We start from the raw sequence: 26820 nt of genomic DNA, 5'->3' as shown, positions 1-26820 counted from the left end.
TAAAGCAGAAGCATACAAGTTGACAGAAGTTCATGCTATATGCCTATTGCAATCTCAAAGAAAGAAACTTCGTTTCTCAGGAAATTCGCGCAGCGGAAGATCCTGAATTTGAGACGTCCTACACCAAAAATATTCTCTTAAACAAAGATATTCGCGCTTGGATGGCGGCCCAAGATCAGCCTCATGAAAACCTTATAACTCCTATTTTGTAGCTGCTGCGCAGCTACTTATTTACTGTAGGAACTATAAATGTTTTAATCATTTTTGCTTTGCTGTGATGTTCATGAATGGTTCAGAATGTAAGTGTCCATATGAGGTTGGGGTGGGGTTGGACCGAGATCTCCAAAGATTATACAAGGAAAAAGGTAGAGGAATCAGTAAAAAACAATACGCATTAGATGCATCAAACACTCTCCAGAGGAGTCCATTGAAAATGAGAGTAGACTGGGAAGTCCAAGCAAAATGCAAATATCACTCCATTTCATCTGCGCATTTAAGAGTATAACCCGAAGAAGAGAGCACCATGGCAGAGTACACTACTAACAGTATAACAAGGTTCACTCTCTGAAAGTAAAAAGGCTACCAGAAGAACAGTAGCTCTGAAGCTCCAGTACAACCTCAAAAATGGGTACTACTAGCAAATCTCAATGTACTTCCAACTCACAGTATGCCATAGTATCGTTAAAAAAACATGTAACTATTCCAAATCTGCACCAACTCTTATGCCTTTTAACCACCCACATCCACGACCTTATTCGACATCCCACTCTCAAGCATTCCATGATAATAATAAAAATCAAGGTAGAGAGAGTAGATCACCATGTTGCATACAACTGTATGAAGAGAAAGATACGTTAACGACTCCCTACGAGAAGGATCAGAAATCATACTCTTCATATGTGAAATAGGTCCTCGGAACCCATTCAATGTTAAATCTAATTCTTTCCAGTATATTTAAGTCTTAAGAGAGAAAACTGAGCTGACAGTCATACGCGCAAACTACCCACAAGTACTCGCACCTACCTCTGAATCTAAACATTTACGACCAACAAATCATTTGCTAACTTTGGACTTAGAGAGAGAGAAAGAGACTCCTACTTCTCTATAGAAGCAAGGAAATTCAACCTTTAGTTTTATAAGGATGTCTTGACTTGGCCAGCTCTGGACATGGAAGAAAGCTGTCGGAAAGTCGAAGCCGGTTTAGAACCCAGGTTTAGAATCCAAATGAATACGCAGAGAGAAGAAAAATACTTTTGAGAACTTGCTTAGTGAGTAACTTGCAAGGTGGGCTGGTTCTTCAGAGATGATCTCAGACTGGACAGCTGAAGCTTGGCGAAAGAAAACGGGATTAACATCAAAGCAGAACTGTACTTTCTTTTTTAGATTTTAGATTCATATCAGAAAGGGAAGCTAGAGGGTTTTTCAAGAAGTCCAAAGATGGATGAAATGGGAGTATTTTGAAGCTGGAGAGATTGTCGGAAGGTGTAGGCTGTGTAGAGAAAAGGGTGCGCGAAGGTGTTATTGCAGTGAATATTTTCCGCGTTCCGGCGCACACGTGGAGTGTGGACTTGTTTAGAAGGGTGGGGGATATCTGTGGAGCATAAACGATATGTCCAGAGTGAGTTTTTGTGAAGAAAGGGGAAAAATTCCCAGTATCCATGGTGGTGGTGGCTAGGGAACTCTGTTACTGGTTATGACTTTCCGAATTTGAGCCGGAGGTGCTTAATGCTAATGGGGAGGTGCACGGAAGGAAGGAATGGACGAAGTGAAGGGATCGTATGGGGGAGAACAGTCGGAGTTTAGAAAATTTGAAGGTCGGACTGTCTGGCTGAAAATATGGTGTTCAAGCCGGTAACAGTTGATTGGAACGAAGTGGGGGAGGGGGAATTCAAATTGGTAAAAATTAAATATAGAATAAAAATGAAAGGACAGCAATACCCCTGGATTAGTGAACCGATTTAGAGGAAATTTTGAAGCGATTCACTGAAAACTTTGGCTTTAACCGTGAGGAACCATCTGGGTCGACCAGTCCAAAGTATATCCCCCCGGAACGAAAGTGTCACTGATTTGATGATCACTATTAGGCAGTGATAGCGCCAGAAAAAGCCATGGCACTGCATGGTAGAGCTCACAGATGACCATTAATGGAGTACAATCAAAGGGAAAGGTGAAGGGAAGTGTCCTGAGGCCCAAGAGAGTGTCCAAACTCGATGGGCTCACTTCCTCCCGCGAGTAGTAAGCCAGACAGCAGTTGCGAGGCAGTTGAAAGGGTCGTCAGAAGTTGGCGGGGGCTGGAACAAGCCAAAAATGCATAGAAAGCCACATAACCTTTATTTCTTCAATTTCAGAAAGAGCGACAGGCTTGGGTAAAAGAAAGGAAGGGCTGAAAAGTACTGGAAGAGGTCTTCCAAAGCAGGATACTTATTTTTCAAGGTCAAAACCCATGCAAAATGTTTCTTGGCAATCACTGAAAAGTCGATATTGTTGAATTTTCTGATGGTCGGGCATCTAATCAGTGTCATTTAAGGATCAAGGAGATCAGGGGTTGGTAGAAAGGGATGGGGTGGTGGAGGAGCAGCAAAAACAGGTTGATAGTTGAGGGCAGGCGGCGAACTCACTTGACCCAGCTTTGGGATGTTTTGGAGTTTCATTTGAAGGAAAGGTGGATACAGTTATTGGACACTTACTTGATATAGAGTAATAGAACGAGAGTCAAAAGGAGATGTAGGCGTAGAAAACAAAAATTTTAAGAGGGGAAGAGGCACTAGAGGGTGACACAAAAAGGGGACGGCAATATGGTGTCTACGATAGGAGGAATAAGGAGATGGGAAGGGGAAAGGAGGTGGGGAAAGAAACAGTTTTGTTTGATGGATATTAAAATCATCAGTTGAAATGTTTTAGAGGGATGACTGACTCGAACAAAGGGCTGTCATCAAGGTGCAGATTAGAGAATGATTGGGTAGCGTTACTGTCTTTTCAGGAAACTAAAATGGGAATGGTGTCGGATAGTGTTGTGAGAAATGTATGGGGAGGAGATGGGTAAAATATGACTTTATACCTACTAGGGGGAGCGCTGGAGAAATACTTTTACTTTGGGATGAAAAGAAGTTAGAGAATATGGAGGTGAAGAAAGGCGAGCTCATGTTAGCAGCCCGATTTAGAAATATGGGAGATGGAGTGGAGATTCCAGATGTGTATAGTCTGTGGAGTAAGGGTCTAAGATAACTTTTTGGGATGAGATGGTGGGTATTTTGAGGGTATGGAATATTCCAGGATGCTGGGAGGGGACTTTAACACTAATAGATTCCCGGGGGAAAGGGTTGGTTGAAGGGTGATGCCTAGGTTAATGTAGGAGTTCTCGAAATTTATAGAACACCATTTTCTTATTGGTCTTCTTTTGCCAGATTCACTTGGCCCATGTTGGAGGACTCAATGTCCAGATCGATTCTTGGTATCCGGTACTTGAGAGGAGTTGGCTCCGAATGCGATACAGATTCCCCTTCCTCTATTGATAATAGTACTACGTCTCCGAGAGGTCCAAACACTATTTCCTCTAACAGCTTTCTGATAAGGAAGGAAAAATTTTATTAAAAACTTCAGCACAAAGGGGATACTGCAAGTGTACAAAAGTAGAGATGGACTAGACTCCCTTAAGTAAGATTTCCTCAATCAGCTTTTGGTAAATATGTAAGATCTCTTAATTATTACCTTTGCATCCTCCATACTTGTCCAGTTATACAGAGCTATCAGATGCAACTCTCACCGTCCTAGTTTATGTGAAGGTGTTTGACTGGACACGAAGTTTAAGAAATAAAGACTTTTGAAACTTGTGATGTAAAACAGGCTAGAAATCATTTCATTAAGGATAAAAAGAAAAATTTAAAGTTGAATTGTTACTAATATAGATATGTGTCATTTTTATTGAGACTGACTAAAAAGGAAAGTGTCACATAAATAGGGACAGAGGTAGTATTAAATTGGCAGCGAGAACTTGTAATCTTGTGGATAAGTCAGGTGCTCCAATATCCTTCATTTAGCCAAAGAGACGGGACTTCTGCCTCCATGGTATCTCTATCAGCATATGCCACTTGGTTAAGCAATATTTTGTGTTCGTCTCTCTAAATTATCTCTATCAGATGAGAGATGACCTATGTTGCTCAATAAGGTCAAAAATGTGCAACTCGTCCAAAGTATCTTTTTCCTCAAATGCCACTAGCAGAAAACAATTCTGTTTTAAACTTTTGATGTTTTCTTTTAGTAGCTTTAATTTTTTTACAAAAACAAAATCTGGCCTCCTACTGATCTGACAAAACCCCAACAGCTGAATTTCTACAACATATTCTTCTTGCAGCCGTAAGTTTTCACATCTTAATTACGATTAACTCTTGTTCCAATCCCCACATTCAGCATGATATTAATTTCAAACTCAACAACTGGCAGAGAAATCAATTGCATCTATTCTGGAGAAGGTGGTTTAATAAGCCTGTCCTCTTGCTGAGGCAAGTCGAGTCCCTCCAAATCGTCGAAGAAGAGTGAAACTTCCCAGACTAGTTTATGTCTGCTGTGATTGTTAACTTTTTCTAAGATAACCCTCCATGTTGATCAATGAGTGCACTCTGGTAGATCCTAAAGATCACTCACATCCAATAATTCTTCCCATATCCAATCTCCAACAATTCCGAGTGGGGAATATTCTCCTTAAAAAAGGATGGCTAAATTGAGCTAAATAGATTCCCAAAATCAGGAAGTTGAATGGTTAGCAATCATTTTGTCGTAACAAGTGAAACCTATGTTGTCTCACATCAAAGAATTCCCCCGGACACCCGATTGCAACTACAGCCATCCAATTCATGCCGTGCTAGCTGGAAGTCTATCAGAATAGGAAATGCATCCAGTTAATGACGTAAACTTATACTCTAAACTGGTCAATTTCAGTACTTCATTAATCGTGACTGGTCAGAATTTCAAATCCCACCTCCAAACTTACTTCCAGGTAGCGGTCGGTTCAAGATTTCCAATCTAATATTCACTAACCTATCCATCAACTTCAACATCATAACCTTAGTCCTCTGAAGAGTTGAAGATAGAGGTGATCCACTGGCCAAGCTTTCCTCATTTGTATCTGTACATAACTCATGGAGGCAGAAAACTGGCTCATCACCAGTTGCCAGCCAATCACCTGCCAGACAAATCCTCATGCTTTGGAGCCATGTCCACCTACCCTATGCTAATTTTGAACCACAAGGATAATCACTATTGACCTTTTCCTAGGTAAAATGATTCTACACAAGCAAATCCACTGAACGGTAGAAATTCTGAACAACATATGGTATCATAAACATGCTCCAAACAGCTCCATTTTCAGAAAATCTTACCTTTACCTTCTGATCATAGCTCCAATTAAGTGGTAGCACCCCAGAAACTTATATCCTCGACCAAATTGTGCTAATGAAATGTTTCCTGCATTCAAATATTTCATCTCAAGTCTTCTTAATGTTATGTTTGACTACCTCTAAGGACTTTAGCCAAGCTGTGAAGAAAATCATCCTCACATGTAATTCATGGATTAGAGGAGAGAGCACTCTGATATCATGTGAGAAGGCACGGGAGAAAATATGTTATTGATATTGGATGTTCAATACAATACAAGAGGTCCTTATTTATAGTTATACTATACAAGGACATACTACTCCTCTACCAATGAGGGACAAGTGTCACGGGCCCAAATCCTTACATTGGGTAGCGGCACCTGCTCGCCCGTGCGGCGCCTGCAGTTCCCCTCGCTGCAGGCCAACCTTTTTCCTATCCCAGGATTCCCAAGCACGATCCTGTACCTGTTGGTGGGACTCGCCCATAGGCTTGCCCCAACTTGTGCCGCCCATAAGATGTCTAGGCCCTTGGCCCTAGACATGTCGTGGCGCTTCATCTTAGGATCACTATTCATGCACACCCTGGGGGATTGGCTTAGGACATGTCTTGTCCCTCGCCCGAGCATCGCTCCCGCGTGCACCTCAAGCTTGACACTCGCCTAGTGCATCCGCGACTAGCTCGTGCCTCGCCCGAGTAAGGCAACCTTTAGCCCTTGGCCATTGTCATGCGCGTCTTTCGTGCCATGCCCATACATTGCCCTCGCGACACGCTTCCATCCCGAATAGTGCAGCGTCGCCCCACAACTGCACCTTTAGGCCAACGGACCCTTGCTTGCATGGTTGAACCCAAGCCATGCTCACAAGTCGACACATGATGCCCCTATGACAGGTGCGTCAAGTATCCAATCGGCACGGAGGTCTCGTTCCAACATTCGGCAGCCCGCGGGGCTGGCCGTCCCACACATCGAGCCTCCAGCACCACTTTGATGCCCAGCGCTAGCCCGAAGGCGTCGCGCCGCCCATAGAGTTTCCCTAACTCGTATGAGTACCTTTGACACTCCTTTGAGTCATCTAGGCAGGCCCTTGAGGTTGCCCCCAAGGTAGCTCGTTCTATACGGCTCGGTGGCAGCACGTATGGGGGAGGCAGGTCGGAGCTTTCATCACCTATACCCCTTATATATGCTTAAAATTAAAAAGCCAAAGTTGCCCGAGTAGACAGTTCTACGTCAGACCATCAGAAGGACCTTTTCTCACCAGTTCTTGGCCGAAATCACAACTCCAAATTGCGAGTTGTGACATCCTCCCACACTCATAATGTCATCGTCCCCGATGACACATCATGGCTTAAGACATCCCGGAGTCTGCCCCCTCAGGTATGCCCATTTCAGCTCCCTTTGTCCCGTGGGTTGGACTTCCTCGAAGTCCTTTCTCAAAAGGAGTCGTGCCCCATGCACTTCTCCCCCAAGTATCTTCCAAGCGTGCCTCTGCACTTCACCTCCATTCGGTGTTCACTTGGAAAGTGCCTCCGCACTTGCACCCTCTGGTGTTTAACTTTGTGATTGACCCACACTAGTCAATCACACCATGACCCTCACGGCCTTCATGTCCGTCTGAAGCTTTCCTTCACAGGTTAGCACATCAATGTGCTCTTTTGACGCCGCTCCCATAGCCTTTCGCTCCCGTAACATTAGGACGCCCTCTTTGGCATAGCTCTCGTAGCCTTTCGCTCCCGTAACATTAAGACGCCCTCTTGGCATAGCTCCCGTAGCATTCCGCTCCCGTAGCTTTCCTTGCCCTCACTACCTTGAAGATGTGTTCGCTTCCAGACCCACGACTTCGCCCATATGCCTCTTGCATAGGCGGGATCCTCCCACACTCAATGTGGAGGATACATCTTAGCACTGTCGTCCCACTTGGCATTTGGCCAGCTCTTGGGACGACCTTTGGTGAGTACTACATTCCCAAAGTCATAGCGTCGCCGCATTCCCGAACAAAGCTCTTTGTTTTCCAACTGTCACTTCCTCAGCAAGTAGCCAATGCTCCCGGTAGTACTTCAATACTCGCCCTATAGACAGGCACCCTCTTGGTCCTGCTAGCACGGCTTCCCGGTTCGGTGTGCCTCGCACCTGGACACTCACGGTCCCCGATCGTTCTACATACTCCTTTCCAGAATGATGACACCTTCTAACTTGGAAAATCGCCCAATTTCGAAGCTTCGCTATACCCTCGAATTCGTTTCCTCACCTTGGCAATGCCCTCAGGTAACCGAAAGGTCTTCTCCCGTAGGAAAGACACTCAACTTGATGCGTTGCACACATCCTTGGCAAGATCTCCACAATGATCATGCCCAAGTTTATAGTCCATGGCTCCCACTCTTCGCAATATGGTTGCACGACCTGGCAAACATGGCTTTCTCTTGGCCATCCGACTCATCGGCATATCACCTAATTCAGTAGCACCTTAGACTCACGAAAGACAATGGAATCACCCATTTCTTTCGTTGACCATCAGTATCGGGTACTCGATCTTTGGTGGCATATCAACATCAATCTCTGCTTTGACGTGATCTCTGCACTGACATCCAAAATGCGCTCGCCATATCCACCCTTTGCCTTCACATTGTGCCATGGCATAGTATGGCCTTAATCAGCTCTGATACCAAGTGTCACGGGCCCAAATCCTTACATTGGGTAGCGGCACCTGCTCGCCCGTGCAGCGACTGCATTTCCCCTCGCTGCAGGCCAGCCTGTTTCCTATCCCAGGATTCCCAAGCACGATCCTGTGCTTGTTGGTGGGACTCGCCCATAGGCTTGCCCCAACTTGTGCCGCCCGTAAGATGTCTAGGCCTTTGGCCCTAGACATGTCGTGGCGCTTCATCTTAGGATCACTATCCATGCGCGCCCTGGGGGATTGGCTTAGGACATGTCTTGTCCCTCGCCCAAGACTGAGCATCGCTCCCGCGTGGACCTCAAGCTTGACACTCGCCTAGTGCATCCGCGACTAGCTCGTGCCTCGCCCGAGTAAGGCAACCTTTAGCCCTTGGCCATTGTCATGCGCGTCTTTCGTGCCATGCCCATACATTGCCCTCGCGACACGCTTCCATCCCGAATAGTGCAGTGTCGCCCCACAACTGCACCTTTAGGCCAACGGACCCTTGCTTGCATGGTTGAACCCAAGCCATGCTCACAAGTCGACACATGATGCCCCTATGACAAGTGCGTCAAGTATCCAATCGGCACGGAGGTCTCGTTCCAACATTCGGCAGCCCGCGGGGCTGGCCGTCCCACACATCGAGCCTCCAGCGCTGATGCCAGCGCTAGCCCGAAGGCGTCGCGCCGCCCATAGAGTTTCCCTAACTCGTATGGGTACCTTTGACACTCCTTTGAGTCATCTAGGCAGGCCCTTGAGGTTGCCCCCAAGGTAGCTCGTTCTATACGGCTCGGTGGCAGCACGTATGGGGGAGGCAGGTCGGAGCTTTCATATGTACCGAGCTTGTTACATATATAACCAATACGAGAACCAGTGAGAGACTTGGTGAAAATATCTGCAAGTTGATCATTCGACCTCACAAATTTTATAACAACCTCACCTGAAAGTATCTTTTCGTTGACGAAGTGACAATCAATCTCAATGTGTTTAGTTCTCTCATGGAACACCGGATTTGATGCAATATGAAGGGCAGCTGGATTATCGCACACAAGTTCCATCCGATTGATTTCACCAAATTTCAACTCCTTCAGCAATTGTTTGGTCCAGACTAGCTCACATGTTGCCATAGCCATTGCTCGATATTCTGCTTCTGCACAAGACCGAGCAATTACATTCTGTTTCTTGCTCTTCTAGGACACCAAATTTCCTCCTAATAAAATACAATATCCAGACGTAGAACGTCTATCAGAAGGTGATCCTGCCCAATCAGCATCTGAGTATCCAATGATCTGCTCATGACCTCGATCCTCAAAGAGTAACCATTTGCCTGGGGCCGATTTTATATATCGAATAATGCGGACAACTGCATCCCAATGACTATCACAGGGAGAATTCATAAACTGACTTACAACACTCACAGGATAAGAAATGTCGGGTCTAGTCACTGTGAGATAATTTAACAATACCTGAGCTAGACTGGGCAACCTCAATACCTAGAAAGTACTTCAATCTGCCTAGATCCTTAGTTTGGAAGTGCCGGAAGAGATGCTGCTTCAGATTGGTAATACCATCCTGATCATTGCCAGTAATAACAATATCATCAGCATAGACTACCAGATAGATACAGAGACTTGAAGCAGAGTGCCGATAAAACACAGAGTGATCAGCTTCACTACGAGTCATGCCAAACTCCTGGATAACCGTGCTGAACTTACCAAACCAGGCTCGAGGAGATTGCTTTAGACCATAAAGTGACCGACGCAAGCGACATACAAGGCCACGAGACTCCCCCTGAGCAACAAAACCAGGTGGTTGCTCCATATAAACCTCATCCTCAAGATCACCGTGAAGAAAGGCATTTTTAATGTCCAGCTGATAGAGGGGCCAATGACGAACCGCAGCCATGGATAGAAAAAGGCGGACTGAAGCCACTTTAGCCACGGGAGAGAAGGTATCACTGTAATCGAGCCCAAATATCTGAGTATATCCTTTGGCAACAAGACGGGCCTTAAGTCGATCAATCTGCCCATCGGGACCAACTTTGACTGCATAAACCCAACGACAACCAACAGTAGATTTACCTGAGGGGAGAGGAACAAGCTCCCAAGTACCACTTGTATGTAAAGCAGACATCTCGTCACTCATAGCCTGTCGCCATCCTGGATGAGACAATGCTTCACCTGTAGACTTAGGAATAGAAACCGAGGACAAAGAAGATATAAAAGCATAATGGGGAGATGACAGACGATGATAACTCAAACCGACATAATGAGGATTAGGGTTAAGTATGGTCCGTATACCTTTCCGAAGTGCAATCGGTGTACTAGGAGCAGGGTCCGCAGCAGGAGCAGGGTCAGGACGAGAACCAGTTGGGCCTGATGTAGGACGCGAACGACGATGATAAGTCAAGAGTGGTGTTCCTGTGGCTGGGGAACTAGGGGGAACAACACTAGACTCCTCAACGGTTGGTATGGATGAAACCTCTGCGGTCGAAGGTGGAGGAGGAGCTATAGTAAACTCCTCAAAGGTCGGTATAGGTAAGACCTCAGATATATCATCGTGGTCAGCAGAAGTAAAAAAAGGTTTAGACTCAAAAAATGTGATGTCAGCTGACATAAGGTACCTACGAAGAGCTGGAGAATAACAACGATATCCCTTCTGAACACGAAAATAACCAAGGAAGACACACTTGAGAGCACGAGGAGCTAACTTATCTTTCCCAGGCTAAGTTATGAACAAAACACGTGCTCCCAAAAACACGGGGTGGAAGAGAGTATAAGGGTGACTGGGGAAACAATTCTGACTCATGTCATGTACCAATTGTCTGTCCCGTACTGCGGTCCTGGATAATAAAAGAATCGCCAATAAAATATATACCACAATGGAGGGCACGAGTCAAAAGACTAACAGATGCAAGACTAAAAGGACAGCCATGGACATAAAGAACGGAATCTAGGGTGATAGGAGACAAGGGATTAGCTTGTCCAACTCCTTTTGCCTTAGTTTAACATCCATTGGCTAAAGTACCAGTGGGAAGAGACTGTGAATATACAATATTTGACAAAAGTGATATATTACCAGAGATGTGATCAGAAGCGCCTGAGTCCATGACCCATGGGCCAAGAGTGCTAGACTGGAAAACACAAGCAAAAGAATTACCAGTAATAGAAGTATCAGTCTGAGCAACTTAGGCTACTTGTGGAAATGTCTGCTTACTTGCTCGATACTGAAGGAGCTCATTATATTCTTCTTTAGATAAAGAAAATCCCTGGTTACCTGAAGTCTCGGTCTGAGCAATGTAAGTATTTTTGGGTGGACGACCATGTAAGGAATAGCACATTTCACGAGTGTGTCCAAGTTTGTGACAATAAGAACACTTGGGTTTAGATCTTCCAAAACAACCTCCTCCTCGTCTATGCTCCATAGTTTGAGATGCCCGAACATCCACTGTCTAGGATGCAAGAATAGAGGAATCAAGTATTTGTGATGAGATCACTAGTGGACTTGGTGCTGCAGCAAGGCGGAGTAATCGAGAGAATAATTCATCAACTGTCGGGACAGTCGGACTAGCCAAAATCTGGTCGCGTACTGAATCAAGATCATTAGGAAGTCCAGCGAGGGTAAGAACGAGAAACATCTTCTGACGCTGCTCTTGTTGTTTTTCAACACTAGTAGAAACTGGCATCAACTTCTCAAATTCCTCTGTGACTGCCTGTACTTGACCCAAGTAAGTAGACATATCTAATTCCTGCGTCTTTAAGTTTGTCATCCGCGATATCACATCATAGAAGCGAGATATGTCATTAGTGTATAAGGTACGTGCCTTTGCCCAAACCAAATAACATGTCTGGAATGGACGAAACAAGGGCATCAACTTGGAATCAATAGATCGCCACAAGATGCTACATAACTGAGCATCGATTTTTTTTGCCCAAAGCGCTATTGCCTTTTCATCTCGCTAGACTGTTTGATTAGATGATCTTGAACACCTTGACCTCTACACCACAACTCGACAGATGAAGCCCAAGTAGTTTGAACCTCCCATTAAAGGTTCCGAGGTAATAATAGCACTAGAGCTTCCAGAACTCATGTTTCTAGACACAAAAGCATCAAATCCCAAAGACATTATTGCAAATTATTACCAAATAAGAGAAAGAATCAACTGTAATCCACTGAAACAGAGTACGGAAACACAAAAACAGAATAATGAAATACTGTAGTTGCCGGAATCTACTGTAGCTGACGGAATAGTACTGTAGCTGCCGGAAAAAAACTCAAAGTGGTCAGAATGAAATGAAAACAGTAAGGGTAGGATCGAAAATACCAGGCGACCCAACTGTTCTGAAGTAAGATCTTCAAAAAATGGTCGGAAGTGGTCGTACGCGCCGGAGCGTGAGCTCACGCGCGTGAGCTTCTGGTGGCGCGTGAGGAGGAGGTTGCCGGAGATTTTCACTGGGGTTTGGTCGCCGGGCAGTGACGACTCTTGTGGTAGTGTTGGATTTTGCACAATACGAGATGAAGCAGATGCAAAACAGCCTTAAAAAAGTACTGATTTCTCTTTACCGGAATCGCTGGAATTTATGTACAGCGATAAGTCTCCCACAATTGCTCTGATAACATGTGAGAAGGCACGGGAGAAAATATGTTATTGATATTGGATGTTCAATACAATACAAGAGGTCCTTATTTATAGCTATACTATACAAGGACATACTACTCCTCTACTAATGTGGGACAAGACTACACTATATACATAGTTGTAAACTAACAGATTTCATAGTGGCCGTAGTCTATCCGTTGACATTGACCTCATGAATAACACATAGGTCAAGGGGAATATCTCATATCTCTCATTGCATAAAATAGTTGAAAGCCCCACACGAGGAAGCCCCAATAATAAGGTTGCCGTTTTGCAATCTAATGACATCCGACAGGAATACTTGCGAGAATTCTATTATACACCAGATCTAAGAAGAAACTCTAGCATGAAAGACAACATTCCACCTCTGATTGTGGAGGGAAATAATTTTCTCCAAACAAAGGGAAAACAAGACAAGTATCCAAAATCATAAACATTCCTCTGGCAACCACTTACAAAAATAAAGAACAGCATGAATGTGGAGATAAGAAATTATTTAACAAATGAAAAAAGACAAGCCAATGAAGTAAACCGGCATCTCAAAAGATACATAAAAAGAACAAACCTGAATGTAGTGGAGAAGCACAATTTCGTATTGCTCCTTTAGACTAGCAAAGAACACTAATTCGTCAACCCTACCGTAGCTACAACAGAAAAAATAACAACAAAGGGGACAAAAGGTCAGCCAAAAACTATTACAACATATTAGGGAAGGAACAAATGACAAATATATGAAGGGAAGAACACTGAACTTTTACAAAGAAAGAGTCCTTCTAAAGAGTTCCTTCTTTCTTTTCCCTAGATAACAATAGATTTCATATTGTTTCATGAGATTTCAGCTTGAAAAAGGTTGCGGGTCACAGCACTTAAAATGTCAAACACGTACGCGAAGTGAGACTGTGACATGCTCACTTTTACAATCAGCAATTAGCATGATATGAAAAATACGTACTATGTTTCTTGGAGGAGGAGGAGATAAAAAAGATGAGTAATTGGACTGTAAAGAGTAGAAATTTATAAGAATCAGATTCTAAACCAAGCAAGAGATCAATTGCCAGATAAGCTACCTTTCTAGTAGCTTCATTGTGGTTGCTTCATCCAATACATCCTTGCAGTCACTTAGGAAAGCACGAAACTCCTTAATGAGTGATTGGTACTCGGTATTATTACTGTCCAACGCACTGTCATCTTCCAGAAGCAGCCGATTGATCTGCAAACAAGATGTACGAAATCAAATCTAGAAAAGGCCAATCATCTATGTTCAAATAACAGCCACCATGTAATCACTTAAAGAATACACTTTGGTCTGAAGACGGATAAGTGGAATCATTCCATAATGTTCAGCTTCCTCATATCACATTATGAGAGCGTAAGAGAGAGCTATTGATGATTTAGTCATTTGGTACGAATGACGGACCAATATATAGGTGTCAGGTGTCAGACACAATACAATTATGATACTTGTAAATATGACAATATCTAACTTAAAGTTTAATATTTTAAACATTCTAGATTTTGATATCCGATTAAAATTGAACATTATAACTTCCATCCTCAAACTCAAGATGGAGAAACATAGAAAAATAAATAGTCGTCTGAATAACAGAAAGTTGCCAAAAACAATCAAAGTCCAACCAAGAGGTTTCAGAGAGATTCAATGTTGAAGCGCTGAGGCGGATCCAGGATTTGGAGTTCCAGGTGCCAGTGCTTAGAACATAGATGTGTTGCAATTTATACGGTCCAAATATGGTATATATTTGGCCGGTTTAATCTATTTTGAGTTTCGGTTCGGGTTATTCATCTTTTTCATTTATATAGACAAACCAATCGAACAAAAAATTTAATAATTATGACAACTTGGAGCAAAGTATAAAACTTTAAAAATTTTACTAATATCATAAAAGTACATCATTCATTTGCAATTATACTCGACGAATTTTCATATTCTGAAAACTGCCACTAGAATTAAAAACACTTTCTTACAAAACAAAAATTTAATCCAACTCAATTTAGTAATTTAGTACAATCCCAGAATTAAAATATGGAGTATGTATTTTGTACAAGAAAAAAGAGTTCGCTATCGATGCATATTTAGATACTCAAAGCAGACGCCGAAAGATATAAGAAGAGTGAAAAAAGAAATACATTTGTCGAACGACCAGCCAATAGGTAAAAGCTTGAAAGTTACTTGGTCTCTACTACGATCATAAAGATTCTGACATCATATGAGAAAATAAGAGAAGGAAAGAAATATATAAATGATTTGATGACCTGATGAATAAAGACACCAAATTACAAGTGTCAGATACAATACATCTGTTATTTGTCGAGAGTGGACGATATCTAACTTACAAAAATAACGCTTCGTCATTTCTTATATTCTATTTCAACACACTAACACAACACTCAACATTTTAACACCCAAAACCAAAGCATTTAAATATATTTAAAAGCTTCATATCCACATACATTTTCCATTTAGAGTGCTTATTCTTTTCTGAGTTTGTTAATGGTGATCAGTCAACACCCCAGTTACTTTTCCACTCTTAATCCTCCGACCTAGAACTCTAGCAATAACTAGTGTAGTAACTCTATTTGATATAAAGATTTGTTAAGTGACAAAAATGATTAACACTGAGTCAGAAGTTAGCCCGTGGCTTAGCAGGGGCAGATCCAGAACTTGACCGCAGTAGCTCCTACGAAAGGCTAAAAAAAGGACAGCATTGTGTGCTAAACTTCCATTATACACGGCGCTTGAGGAAGATCAAGACCACAAAGGATTTATTGTATACAATATTACCTTAGATTTCTGCAAGAGGTTTCCACGGCTTGACCCGTAACCTCTTGGTTCTACTAAAGACTGAGGCTAAAAAAAACATAAAAAGAATGCAACTTGTCAAACGCAAATCGCATGTTATTAGCCCCCACTCTTGAGGGTTTCACCAATGAACCAAAGTAGTTAAAAGCAAAAAGCACAAAAAAAATGCCAAATTTCAGTGGGGCTTTGAGCACAAAGCTGAACTAACATGTGGACCTTAACGAACAAAGGCGCTAAGAAAAGTTTTCACATGTAATGCAATTAAAAATAGCTACAAACAATGACTATTAGGACAAAAGAATTCAAATTACTATATTTAAGCTAATTATAGGAAGTAAAAATGGGAAAAAGCATTAAAAATCCCAAATCTAAAGTAAGCGCCTATGACCTCTATACTTGTCCAAAGTGAAACTATTATCACCTTGAGGCATGGACAAGCAGACTTGTGGTAGGCAATGCTATCTACGTGTCGTCACGTGTATATACCGTTAAAGACTTTTCATCTTTCTTTCTTCCTCGAAAAATGGATGTGTGCCGGAGTTTTGGTTCTCCAACCAAGCTTTTCCTTTCAGACATGGAGTTTAAGAGTTTGGTAGAAGAAAAGGAGATGAGAGGGAGAAGAGAGGTGTTTTGGGTAAAGAAAAAGGGAAGGAGATTGGTTTGCCGACAATGGAGTTTGCTAGCACTTCTGGTCTAAGTTGCTCGGACTCTTCACTTTCAGTGCCGCACCCGTGTCGACACGACGTGGGTGTGGGTATGGGTGTGGGATCCGTGTCGGATTTGGTCAACCGATTTTGGGTACTTTGAACAAAATCAACGGAGAAATTTGGGACAGATACAATGATTTTTAAAAACAAATCAAAAGCTAGGGTGATATGGAAGAAAATGGAATACCTTGTATATATAAATTTCTATATCAGTCCTTTTCCTTTTATCTCCTAAAATTCTACTCTTGTTCAATATTTTCTCCTTCTCGGAATACCTTGTAAGTTTTTCACATAATGTCTCATAATTTAGACATATTTTTATAACTTTATTTTTAAATAATTGAATTATTTTTAGCCGAATCCCCGCACACGTATCCGTACCTGGATCCGTACCTCCGAAATTTAGATCATGAAGGATCTGACCTCTAGATCTGCACCCGTATCGGACACCCGCACCCGAGTCCGAGCAACTTAGCTTGTGGCAATTTCCTTTTGGGATTGGAGTTTTGGTTTCCCTTTTCAAATCTAGAGTTTAATTCTCTGACTAAAAGATGGATTTGAGAGAGAATGATATAATTAGCAAATAGAAGAGAAGGAGATGGGTCCAGTGAATACGGAGCTTGCCAGCGACGAGCAAAGTTTTGGATTTTTCCCTTTTCAAATCCAGAGTTTTGGTTTTTTTTCTTTTCAGACCTAGAGTTTTGGCTTTTCGACTAAGAAATGAATTTGAGAAAGAGTGATTAGCGGTAGAGAAACCGAGAGAAGGAGATGGGTCCACCAATCATAGAGTTTGCCAGCAACAGCAAAGTCGAATGATCAACTAGCAGATATTTTCACTAAGTCTCTTACTGGTTCTCGTATTAGTTACATGTGTAACAAGCTCGGTACATATGATGTGTATGCACCGGCTTGAGGGGGAGTGTTAGTTTACAGATATGTATAGTGTAGTCTTGTCCCACATTGGAAGAGGAGTAATATCTCCTTGTAGTGTATAGCTATAAATAGGGACCTCTTGTATTGTATTTATCATCTAATATCAATAATATATTTTCTCCCGTGCTTTCTCACATGGTATCAGAGCATTAGTGAGAAAAGATCGATGTGTGTCATTCCAGCGTTAACCGGGAAGAAAGAACTTAGTCATCGTGCAATTTTTCCGGTGACCTAAGGCTTGTCTAAGTGAAAGTCACTTTCTGTCGGTGTTGTGCTAAAACCAACACCACCACGAGGTAGATCACCTTCCGACAACCAACCCCTGAAATTTTATATGGCAGAAAAGCCGCCACGCTCCTCCACGCGCCGGCAACAACTTTTCCGGCGAGGGTTCCGGCCACTTTCCGACCATTTTTTCGCGAAGCTTCTTCAGGATAGTGTGGTCTCCTCAAAATTCTGAGCCTACCCATTTAATTAAAATCAAATTCCGGCCACTTTTATATTTTTCCAGCGTGAACAGTGACCTTTCTGGCCATTTTTTGAAAATATTTCTTCAGGAGAGCTTGCTCGCAAAGGAATTCCGAGTCTATCCATCCTGGTTACAACAAATTCCGACAACTTTGGAATTTTCCGGCGAGCTACAGTGTTTCCGGCATGTTTCCGGCACAGAACAATGTTCTGTTTTCCTGCTGTAAACAGTGTTTTTCAAGCTATTTCTTTAGTTTTCTCACAGGAGTTACTTATTTTCACTATTTCAAGTTAACCCTACTACTACAAATTGTAGCGACATGGGAACCGATGCTTTGAATAGTCGGATAGTTTCTTTAGCAGAGTATATTGAGTTCCTTCAGTATAAAGCATGTAATCAGACATCTTCTGAGATAGCTTCTGTTCTTCAAACAGGTAATAGCGTGACTTGTTTCTCCCAATCTTCATCCTCTGAGTCTTGGGTCATTGATTCAGGTGCATCAGATCATATTTCTGGTAACAAATCTCTTTTCACTACTATTTCGTATTCTCAATCTCTTCCAAAAGTCACAATGGCCAATGGGTCTCAAACCATGGCAACTGCAATAGGTCAAGCAAGCCCACTTCCTTTCTTACATTTAGATTCAGTCCTTTATGTTCCCAATAGTCCTTTTAATCTCATAGATGTTAGTCGCTTAGCCAAATCACTTAAATGCGTTGTTTTATTTCTTGATGACCATGTTTTTATACAGGAACGCAGTACGGGGCGGATCATTGGTACCGGGCGTGAATCAAACGGACTTTATTACCTTATCCTTGCTAAATCACATGGACTCACATCTTGTCTTCCTTTTACAACTTGTCCTGTTACTGATTCACCAGATTTATTACAGGAACGGTTGGGACATCCCAGTTTGTCAAAACTTCAGAAAATGGTATCTGGTTTATCTCACTTGTCAGCTCTAGAGTGTGAGTCATGTCAGCTCGGTAAGCATACCCGCTCTCATTTCCCTCGGCGTCTTGATAATCGAGCAGAGTCGCCTTTTACTTTAGTCCATTCAGATGTTTGGGGTCCTAGTCGGGTCAGTTCCACCTTGGGATTCCGCTACTTTGTCAGTTTCATTGATGATTATTCAGCTCTGGTTGTAGCTCCACCACCTATAGCTCCAGTTCCACCACCTACAGCTCTGGTTGTAGCTCCACCACCTATAGCTCCAGTTCCTCCACATAATCCAGTTCAACCTTCTGCAGTTCCACCACTCTTGACTTATCATCGTCGTCCACATCCATCATCAGGCCCAGGTGATTCACGCCCCGCATTAGATTCTGCACCTACTGCGGACTTGTCTCCTCTTAGTCAACCAATTGGGCTCCGCAAAGGTGTACGATCCACTTAATCTTAATCCCCACTATATCGGTTAAAGTTATCATCGTCTGTCGTCATCACATTATGCTTTTATATCTTCTTTGTCCATTGTTTCTATCCCTAAGTCTACAGGTGAGGCACTATCTCATCCAGGATGGCGACATGCTATGATTGACGAGATGTCTGCTTTACATGCGAGTGACACTTGGGAACTTGTTCCTCTTCCTGCAAGTAAGTCTACTGTTGGTTGTCGTTGGGTTTATGCAGTCAAAGTCGGCCCGGATGGCCAGGTTGATCGGCTTAAGGCTCGTCTTGTTGCAAAAGGATATACTCAGATTTTTGGGCTTGATTATAGTGATACTTTCTCTCCCGTGGCTAAAGTAGCATCTGTTCGTCTCTTTTTGTCCATGGCTGTTGTACGTCATTGGCCTCTTTATCAGTTAGACATTAAGAATGCTTTTCTCCACGGTGATCTTGAGGAAGAAGTTTATATGGAGCAACCACCTGGTTTTGTTGCTCAGGGGGAGTTTAATGGTTGTGTGTGCAGATTGCGCAGGTCACTATATGGTTTGAAACAGTCCCCTCGAGCTTGGTTTGGTAAGTTCAGCACAATTATTCAGGAGTTCGGCATGACTCGTAGTGAGGCTGATCACTCTGTGTTTTATCGGCATTCTGCTCCTAATCTGTGTATTTATCTAATGGTTTATGTTGATGATATTGTTATTACTGGTAATGATCAGGATGGTATTACTAATCTGAAGCAACATCTCTTTCAGCACTTCCAGACTAAGGATCTGGGCAGATTGAAGTATTTTCTAGGTATTGAGGTCGCTCAGTCTAGCTTAGGTATTGTTATTTCACAGCGGAAGTATGCCTTAGACATTCTTGAGGAGACTGGAATGATGGGTTGCAGACCTATTAACTCTCCCATGGATCTGAATGCTAAGCTTCTGCCTGGACAGGGGGAGCCTCTTAGAGACCCTACGAGATATAGGAGGTTAGTTGGCAAATTGAATTACCTCACAGTGACTAGACCTGACATTTCTTTTCCGGTGAGTGTTGTAAGTCAGTTTATGGATTCTCCCTGTGATAGTCACTGGGATGCAGTTGTTCGCATTCTTTGGTATATAAAGTCAGCTCCAGGCAAAGGATTACTATTCGAGGATCGAGGCAACGAGCAGATTGTTGGGTACACAGATGCTGATTGGGCAGGATCACCTTTTGATAGACGTTTTTCGTCTGGATATTGTGTTCTAGTAGGAGGTAATTTGGTCTCGTGGAAGAGCAAGAAACAGAATGTAGTTGCTAGATCTAGCGCCGAAACCGAATATCGGGCCATGGCTATGGCGACGTGTGAGTTAGTTTGGGTCAAGCAGTTGCTCAAGGAGTTAAAGTTCGGAGAAATCAGCAAGATGGAATGGAACTAGTGTGTGATAACCAAGTTGCTCTTCATATTGCGTCAAATCCGGTGTTCCATGAGAGGACTAAACACATTGAGATCGACAGTCACTTTGTCAGAGAAAAAATACTTTCAGGAGATATTATTACAAAGTTTGTAAAGTCGAATAATCAACTAGCAGATATTTTCACTAAGTCTCTTACTGGTTCTCGTATTAGTTACATGTGTAACAAGCTCGGTACATATGATGTGTATGCACCGGCTTGAGGGGGAGTGTTAGTTTATAGATATGTATAATGTAGTCTTGTCCCACATTGGAAGAGGAGAAATTTTTCCTTGTAGTATATAGCTATAAATAAGGACCTCTTGTATTGTATTTATCATCTAATATCAATAATATATTTTCTCCCGTGCTTTCTCACAGTTCCACTTTGAACAAGAAGAGGGGAATTAGGCCGCTCACAAAGTTTAGGTGTATAACTGTCTGGGACAAGTTTGAGGGGTGTACTTGTGCCTTTTTCCAAGTAAAACTTACCAATCAGGTTTAAAACCCATCTTAAAATTTTCATTTATATGAAAAGATGTAATTTTAAGTTTTCAAAAAATAGTTTTCTTGTGAAATGGCAATCTGTTAACCACCACTCCTGGGACGAAATAAGGTCTTCCCATTGTTTTTGCTCTTAAGTCACTACAGCAGAAAAAATTGGATCCTGCGAGATCTTTTCTTGAATGATAAGAGAATGGTGAGGATGGGGAGTAGGCCCCGTCCGGGGGGAATGAGAAGAACCAGGCTGATCCGGGTATGTGTTTGCACCATAAAGAAAGAGCAAATAAATAAGACTCCCCCTCCGCTTGGAGATGACTCTAGTAAATATTTTATTTCCTATACCTGATCACTAGACCTTCATTCAGAACGTCTTTTAACAATATATTATCAGCTTACCAACTACTTTTGGTGTCTAGTACTGCTCTTATAAAGAGAGAGCTCATGGGTGATGAGACGCATGCCTAAGCACTATAGGGGGTACACTAAAGTGTCACCACCCACAATCTGACTTTAACCAACGTTTGTTTTACATTTTCACGGTCCAAACCAGAACCCACCGGGTTGGGCCAAACCAGGCCAACTGAGCTGGAACTGTTACTGCTAATTCAATCATGAAACACTCCACTGGCAATGCAATTTTGAGCTTTCCAATCTGATGCCTTTCACCGGCACAAGGACCTATGGGTAACCAAGGAAAGTGCAAAGGGAATGTTAATGTCCTTCTCCTTACAAGATCAAATAGGGAACCCGTGAATCATCAGAGAGAGCTCGCAAGAGATACGATTTATCCAGTCCATTAACTCATTCTGTCGAATAAAGTACACACTTCTCACAGGCAGTAGCAAGGTCACAGTAGAATCCTGTATACTAATCAATGTTCCATTGGGTACATACAGTTGTTTTTTATCAACATACAGTTTGTTAGAAAGTTAGCCTTAGTTAAATATGTAAAAATGGATTAACGTAAAGACTAGTGTCCTACATCTGATTAGAAGCACAACATACATGGTAAAGTGTGTCCATAACAGACTTCAAGCATAAGACAGTTGTCTTGAGCATTCTTCCAATCTTTCTCATATCCTCACAGACCATTTCTGCTTCCAGAAGCAGACCAGTTCCTACTTTGCCTTTCATTATACTCCTTCATAGAGCTTTCCATGTGGATGCATCATTGATTGGTTCTCTATCCCAATTTGGGCTCCATCTTTTAAACAATGACCGCAACGCTTGATCCTTCAAAGAACTTCCAAATTCATGTTCTTAGTATGGCTCTACTAAATACCCTCAAGTTCCTAACCACTAAACCTTCCTTATTAGGAAGGTCACTGTTTTCCAATTAATAAGATGGTACTCTTTTACCTTCCCATGCCCTATAGAATATTACTTAGTACTTTCTCCAACCTCTGTGCCAGACACCAGTACGGGTGGCAAAGACATGTTGTACATTGGATGATCCAGGAGACCTATCATCCACACATAATAGGAACTGGAAACAGAGATATTTATAAGGCTAGCATTCAGAACATATTTACAGTTGGTGAAACCAGGGAAAAGAAAAATAACAAACTTTAATCAAACAAACTCAGTTCAAAAAGAGATGAACCTTATCAAGATATAATTCAGTTGCCCATGTGGAAATCATTGTTATTTGGCACTTTTCATCCTTTGAAAGATTATCAAGCTTCCGCAGGAGAAATGTTCTCAATGCATCCTGCAAGCAAAGGGTGTCATATCCTGGAAATTTCCAAGTAATTCTATTATTTGCGGCTGTTTTTCTTTTCAAAGTTGCAGATATTACAAGTCAGAAACTGAAAAAAAAAAAAAATCAGCCATAGACCAAGAAATACCTCTCATTATAACATGAGGAAAATTTAATAGTGGCTGGATATGAAGACAGCAATAAGGATCAGAACTAAGATGAAACTAGAGATTTGTTGTAAAAAGAGGATGGCATATATACGCAAAGATAGTGTCATTATCTTCATAAAGAAAAATTGCTTCATAGTATGACATACATAGGACTACTAAGCAAGAAGACAATTACGAGAAATTAAATTTCAATGGTTCTAAACTACTAGAATTTTTTCTAATCAGTAAACAATAAAAAGTTTCATTAACAACCAGCACTAAGATGGTACAGCACATCAGTACAAAGAAGTTCCAAAAAGAATACTGGAATATCTATTCTATAATCAGCAGACAAAAGCAACAGCATCACTCAAGAGTCAAGTCCTGGTGTAGACTGTGTAAAATAAACATGGGTATACCTCTTGTATACAGGTGTTTTCAATTCGCCCTTCACTCAATAATATTTATTACCTTATCAAAAATAAACATGTTTATCAATATGTTTAGTATTTTAACAGTTGACAGACCAATAAAAATTCGGTATGCTATGTCTGGGTTTCAGAAGCAATAATTTCATATAAGTAACTCAACACTAAATGCAGTAACCTAAAATGAGTCGCTGCAACGGACTCCAAATGTGAAATATGAAAGTTCTAAGAAGTTTCTACAGACTAAAAACCTGAGTCTTGAAAATGGAACAGTGGGGAAAGTAATATTCCTTTATAGATATGAGTGTAGTTACTACTACAGATCATTGCTTCAAATGAGCAAGATCAGTCAAATTCAGATAAATTTAACCTCTTATTTGCAGATGATATTGTATTGATTGACGAGACGCGAGGCGGTGTGAACGCGAGGTTAGAGGTGTGGAGGCAGACCCTGGAGTCTAAAAGGTTTCAAGCTGAGTAGGACCAAAACAGAATACTTGGAGTGTAAGTTCAGTTGTGAGACTCAGGGAGGGGAAAGGGAGGTGAGGCTGGACTCGCAAGTCATCCCTAGTAGAGGTAGTTTTAAGTACCTTGGGTCTATTATTCAGGGGGATGGGGAGATTGATGAAGATGTCACACATCGTATTGGGGCGGGATAGATGAAATGGAGACTCGCTTCTGGTGTTTTTATGTGACAAGAAGGTGCCACCAAAACTTAAAAGTAAGTTCTACAGAGTGGTGGTCAGACCGACTATGTTATATGGGGCTGAGTATTGGCCTGCCAAGATTGCCCATATCCAGAAAATGAAGGTAGCAGAGATGAGGATGTTGAGATAGAAGTGCGGGCACACCAGGTTAGATAGGATCAGGAATGAGGTTATTCGCGACAAGGTGGGTGTGGCCCCCATTGAGGACAAGATGCGGAAAGCGAGGCTTAGGTGGTTTGGACCAGTGTTATCAAAAGCGAAAAGCGTAAAAAAGCTCTAAGGTCCGTTGGGGCTTTAAGCACTAAGCGCAAATAAAGCGTGGGCTTTAAAGAAAAAAGGCGCAACTGGAGAAAAAGTAAAAATTTGTATATGTAGTCTAAGACCAATAATTATAAGCATGAATAACAAATATATGGACAAAGAAATTTAAAAAAAAATTATGAATAGTGAAATATCAATTGCTTAATGTCACCTTTTCAGGATTACACTCATTGACAAGGAAAAGTATGTCTTAGAGCCTTGATGCGACACTGAAGCGCCCACAAAGCGAAGCGAAGCGCTCAACATGTTTTGAGCCTTGCTTCAGGGCTTAAGCGCGATTTAAGCGCGCCTTTGACAACACTGGTTTGGACATGTGAAAATGAGGAGCACAGATGCCCCGATGAGGAGGTGTGAGAAGTTGACATTAGAGGGCCAACGGAGAGGTAAAGGTAAGCCGAAGAAGAAGTGGGGAGTGGTGATTAGGCAAGACATGACGCAACTTCAGCTAACCGAGGACATGACCCTTGATAGGAAGGTGTGGAGGTCGAGGATTAGGGTAGTAGGATAGGTGGTAGATTGTTCATACCAATAGGATTAGTACGCACTCTCGCATTCTGTTGGTAGTAGGTTTCTATGAATACCCGTCATTTTCTTTCATTTTGATTATCTTATTATCGTGTTGTTTCTATGCTACTTTTACATGGCTTTTTGGTGTTGTCCCTCATTGTCTATCTTTTTAATTAATGTGGTGCTTATGTTTCTGAGCCGAGGGTCTATTGGAAACAGCCTCTCTACCTTCACAAGGTAGGGGTAAGGTCTGCGTACACACTACCCTCCCCAGACCCCCACGATGTGGGATAATACTGGGTATGTTGTTGTTGTTTTTTGCCAATAAGTGAAAAAAAATTTATTCTTGCATCACCATAAATCAGTGTTCTCGGATAGAATAGTCATACCTGTTCACTTATGCTAATGAACTTCAATGAGATCTCTTCAAATGATAACACATAGTTAATCTGCAACAATCATTTCCTTGCATTAGAAAGGGCTCCAGTTCTAGGAATAAATACGGATTACTAGCAAGCCTACTATGTCAAACATAGTAAAAGAAAAGAGAAGAAAGGGACATAAAAGGGAAGCTGCCTCAACACCGTTTATGTCATTCTTCCTCAAGCAATAAATACGCCAAAGGAAACAATTTTAATGCTGAAAACATGCTTTTTACGCGGAAATATTCAAGATGATAATCAATACATTTACAAGGATATATTCAAGACGATAATCAAATTGATATAGTATTGAAAATGTTAGGGACAGAAGTTTTATGCAGAGAACATTAGTTTTTACGAGGAAATACTCAAGATGATAATCAAATTGATACTAATGAAAATTTTAGGGATTATCTGTAGCTGACCTTCTTAAGGAGGGATTATTGGTTTTCCCTCGGGGTATTATTGAAGAAAGTATTTTTATTTATCAGGAAGAAATTTCCAGTGGTCTTTGTAAAACAGAGTAGACATCGACATTGATTGCTACAGCAGTTTGTGGAAATATCCCTTTTGCTGGTCGCAAGGAAATTAATAATTGGAAAACAAGGATCAATTTTAGCAAAGTACAAAAAACAAAACAAAGAACAGAGCATAAATGGAAACTGAAAGATTTGAAAAGCATTTAAAGTGGAAAATGACAAAGAACACAAAATGAAGGAAAAACAAATAAGTAGAATAATTACTTTTGCATAGAATGATGCAGCTCTGAGGAACTCCTTGGCAGCAAAAGCAGCTTCAGCCTGCATAACATTAGGTCTATGATGAAAAAGCCAAAAGAAAAAATTCAGCCTCACAAGCAATATAGTTTCTTTTGTTTATGACATTTTAGGAGATAATATTGCAGCATATATCCCAGGGGAAAAGAATAAGTCCAAATCAGCCGCGACCTGAACCAGATAAACTTGGTCTCTCTGCAGGGCATCACGACAATTAGCCAAAGCTGCAGCATATTCTTTTAAGTCCAAGTACACTTTCCACATGTCACGGCCTTCATCATTTACAGACACCTAAATTCAGTTTGTCGATTTCAGAAACTGAAGCAGAAATTTAATGGGTACTACCACATCACACAAGATTCAGATAATGACTATTACCGCACCTGGAAGATGGAATTTTGGTCATATGCATAAAACAACCCAGCTGAGGCATCACTACATAAGCCAAAAATACCTCTTGAAACTGCGTCAGGTGTCTGATCAAAATAAAGTTCTTCTACTATTTGTTCACTTATCCTGTTCACCACCTACAAGACGTAAACTATAGCATAACTATACAAGGTATTTAATGGCGAAATGTCCATCCTTCAGAATAAAGTGTTTTTGCTCAATAATTGCACATTCAGGTTCTTGCCCCTGTCCTAAATCGTTGTTTCTCTGTCTTCTTTAATTTGGTAAAGGGAGGACCTTTCTCATCCTCATATTTAACAATGTAGAACAAGATAGATATTGCAAAAGATAGGAGGATTAAGGATGCAATACAATCACATCTACCCCCATTGTTATAGGTCGATTTCTAGTCAATAGAAAATGAAATCCTCAGTGGTCTTCCAAAATATTCTTCAAAAATATATTAATATTTATGGATAATGGCTGGCGAAAGCAGATACTATCAAGAGAAACAAATGGAGTCTTT

The 26820-nt window shown here is 41.7% G+C and overlaps 1 protein-coding gene across 3 annotated transcripts in view; it reads right to left on the bottom strand.

Annotated features, from left to right (window-relative positions):
- LOC107829786 (vacuolar sorting protein 18) overlaps positions 1-26820 on the bottom strand; it is a 75428-nt gene that overhangs the window by 33945 nt on the left and 14663 nt on the right. For all 3 annotated transcript variants that reach the window (XM_075248223.1, XM_075248224.1, XM_075248225.1), the window contains 7 exons: positions 26288-26431; positions 26076-26195; positions 25872-25928; positions 25096-25155; positions 22499-22606; positions 13725-13867; positions 13223-13301 (listed from right to left, as the gene is read on the bottom strand). In XM_075248223.1, the coding sequence (XP_075104324.1) occupies positions 13223-13301; positions 13725-13867; positions 22499-22606; positions 25096-25155; positions 25872-25928; positions 26076-26195; positions 26288-26431 (711 nt within the window). The remainder of the gene's footprint in view (positions 1-13222; positions 13302-13724; positions 13868-22498; positions 22607-25095; positions 25156-25871; positions 25929-26075; positions 26196-26287; positions 26432-26820) is intronic.

The sequence above is a fragment of the Nicotiana tabacum genome, chromosome 24 (genome assembly GCF_000715075.1).
Source record: "Nicotiana tabacum cultivar K326 chromosome 24, ASM71507v2, whole genome shotgun sequence".
NCBI classification, from domain to species: Eukaryota; Viridiplantae; Streptophyta; class Magnoliopsida; order Solanales; family Solanaceae; genus Nicotiana; species Nicotiana tabacum.
Note: the sequence above shows the minus strand (reverse complement) of the source record. Positions and strands in the feature narration are given on the sequence as shown.